Consider the following 3,318-nt stretch of genomic DNA (forward strand, 5'->3'; position numbering starts at 1 on the left):
AAAATTTTTAAAGGATATTTTGACAAAGAAAAGATATTTTGGTGAGGTGGAGACAGTAGCTTTTACTAAAGAGTGTAGTGTTGTTTTACAAAATAAGTCTCCCCCTAAACTTAAAGATCCTGGACATTTTTCAATCCCTTGTCATTTAGGTGCATTATTTATTGACAAATTTTTATGTAACTTACGCGCTAGTGTCTCTATCATGCCTCTCTCAATTTTTTCAATAATTAAACATGGGTTAGTTGAAATATACACAAAGGATATTGCAAATGGCGAACCAATTTATAAAATATTCTTTGGGTATTTTAGAGGATGTACTTGTTAGGGTTGGAAAATTTTATATTCCTGTGGACTTTGTAGTGTTGGATATGAAAGAGGATAGCCAAATCCCCATTATTTTGGGTAGGCCATTCATCTGTACTGCATGTGATATTATTGATGTTAAAAATGGGACTCTTACTTTGAGTGTTGATGATGATAAAATTACTTTTACTCTAAGCTCTGCTCTTAAGCCCCCTTTGCTTGAGAATACTTGTTGCAGGATTGATGTCATTGATAAAATTGTGCATGATGTGCTACCTCATATTTTACTGACTGGTTCCTTAGAGCAGTGGTTAGGAATGATAAAGATGAATTAATTCCCACTAGAGTTGTCACTGATTGGTGAATGTGTATTAACTGTCGCAGGTTAAACACCGCCAATAAAAAGATCATTACCCTCTCCCATTCATTAATTAAATGTTAGAAAGACTTTCTAAACATAATTTTTTTGTTACTTGGATGGGTACTCAGAGTTATTTCAGATCCCTATACACCCTGATGATCAGAAAAAGATTACATTCAGATGTACATATGGTACCTTTGCATTTCGAAGAGTGCCATTTGGATTGTGCAATGTTCTGCTACTTTTTAGCGTTGCCTGACAACCATATTTTTGAATTTCATAGAGTCTATTTTGGAAGTATTTATAGATGATTTCAGTGTTTATGATTCTGATTTTGATGTATGTCTGCATAATCTTTCAAAAGTGCTTTAAAAGATGTGAAGAGGTAAATTTGGTTTTGAATTGGGAAAAGTGTCACTTCATGGTCAATGAAGGAGTGGTACTTGGTCATCTTATTTCTGAACGTGGCATCCAAGTTAACAAAGCAAAAATTGAGGTGATAGAGAAACTTCCTCCTCTTGTTAATGTCAAGGGGTGAGGAGTTTCTTAGGTCATGGGGGGTTTTAACGTCATTTTATAAAAAAAATCAAAAATTGCAAAACCCGTCACTCAATTATTGCTTAAAGATGCCACTTTTATGTTTACTTATGGTTTTTTAGAGTCTTTTTACAGGATTAATGAAGCTTTGATAAGTGCACCAATCATACAACCTCTAGATTTGAGTCCTCCATTGGAAATCATATGTGATGCAAGTGACTATGCTGTTAGAGCAGTTCTCGATCAAATAAAAGACAAGGTGTTGCCGCAATCTATTATACAAGTAAAACCTTGGACGAAGTTCAGTTGAATTATGTTGCCATTGTGAAGGAGCTTCTAGTTATTGTTTATGCCCTTAACAAGTTTCGAGCTTATCTCATTGGTTCCAAAGTCATTGTTCACACGGATCACTCAACGTTGAAATATATTTTGGCTCTACTTGATCCTGACTGGATAACTGCTATGCAAGAAGAGTTAAATCAATTTGAAAGAAACAAAGTTTGGGAATTAGTTTCTGCATCAAGAAACATAAGTATCATTGGAACAAAGTGGGTGTACATGAACAAAATGGATGAAAATGGTGTTGTTACTAGAAATAAAGCAAGACTAGTTGCCAAAGGCTAATCATATTAAGAAGGAATTGACTATGATGAAACTTTTGCTTCAGTTGCAACACTTGAATCAATAAGAATTTTCCTTGCATTTGATGCACACTCAAATTTCAAAGTGTATCTAATGGATGCGAAAAGTGCATTCCTCAATGGTGAACTAGAGGAAGAATTCTATGTGCAACAGCCTCCTGGATATGAAAATCCAAAGTTTCCAAATTTTGTATACAGACTATTAAAGGATCTCTATGGTTTAAAGCAAGCACCAAGAGCATGGTATGATACCTTGTCAGAATTTTTAAACAAGAATGGAATCAATAGAGGCACAATTAACAAAACTCTATTTTATAAGAAATATGGTGATGACATCATCCTGGTTTAAATATATGTGGACAATATCATCTTTGGTTCTACTAATGAGAAGTTGTGTCAAAGATTCTCAAAATTCATGCAAAATGAATATGAAATGAGCATGATAGGAGAATTAAGTTACTTTATTGTCCTTCAAGTTAGTCAAAGAAGTTATGAAATTTTCATCAGCCAAACCAAGTATGTCAAAGATCTTCTGAATTTTTTTAGAACGGTAGATTATTCACTTTCATCTACGCCTATGTCTACAGCTACCAAATTGAATGAAGATAAGAAAGGAAAAAGTTGTAGAAATTTCAAGCTATATGGGAATGATTGGATCTTTACTTTAATTGACTGCAAGTAGACCAGACATCATGTTTGTTACATGTCTGTGTACAAGATTTTATGCAAATCCTAAAAAATCACATCTAATGGTTGTCAAGAGGACTTTCAGATATTTGAAGGGAACACCAAACTTGGGATTGTGGTATTCTAAGGAATTGGTTTTAAAGATGTTGGATACACATACATATGTAGATTTTGCTGGATGCAGGGTGGACATGAAGAGTATCAGTGGGAGCTGTCAATTCCCTGGTCAAAGTCTTATATCATGGTATGGTAAGAAACAACAATTTATGTCAACTTCCACAACGGAGGCTAAATACATAGTTTATGGAAGTTGTTGTGCTCAAGTGCTTTGAATTAGAAATTAACTAATGGATTATAGCCCAGTATTACAAAATATTCTTATCATGTGTGACAAGACTAGTGCCATTTATAACTCAACATGAAAAAAGAAACATATAAACAATATTAAACTGTGAAGCACAGGAACCCTACAGATGAAGACAGGATAAACACAAAGAACCAAAAGATGCAATTGACTCTTTAAGTCCTCTAACAGATCATGGAAAGAAGTTCATTGTCATGTTCAAGCAGCCATAAAGAATAAGACAACAAGGGAATTTAAGCATCAGTTTCATGAATTGATTTCCAGTGTTACAGATCAAGGGTTAAGTGAAAGAAGTAATGGATAATCAAATTTGTATCAGCTCAGAAACACAAGACAAATTAAATTAGGATTCTATCAATGCTATTTGTTTGTGAACCAGACCAGTGCACCAAACATCAGTACTCAAGAAATAATTATGATTCAGT

General features: G+C 34.0%; 1 protein-coding gene across 1 annotated transcript; it reads left to right on the forward strand.

Annotated features, from left to right (window-relative positions):
* Positions 1-269: 269 nt before the first annotated feature.
* LOC141692365 (uncharacterized) lies at positions 270-692 on the forward strand. The gene is made up of 2 exons (XM_074497178.1): positions 270-597; positions 688-692. Exons 1-2 carry the CDS (start codon positions 270-272, stop codon positions 690-692), a joined length of 333 nt encoding a protein of 110 aa, XP_074353279.1.
* Positions 693-3,318: the final 2,626 nt, after the last annotated feature.

Source organism: Apium graveolens, chromosome 2 (assembly GCF_009905375.1).
Source record: "Apium graveolens cultivar Ventura chromosome 2, ASM990537v1, whole genome shotgun sequence".
Classification (NCBI taxonomy): domain Eukaryota; kingdom Viridiplantae; phylum Streptophyta; class Magnoliopsida; order Apiales; family Apiaceae; genus Apium; species Apium graveolens.

Coding starts and splice junctions, on each gene's coding strand:
- LOC141692365 (XM_074497178.1), top strand. CDS start 270: ATGGCGAACCAATTTATAAAATATTCTTTGGGTATTTTAGAGGATGTA.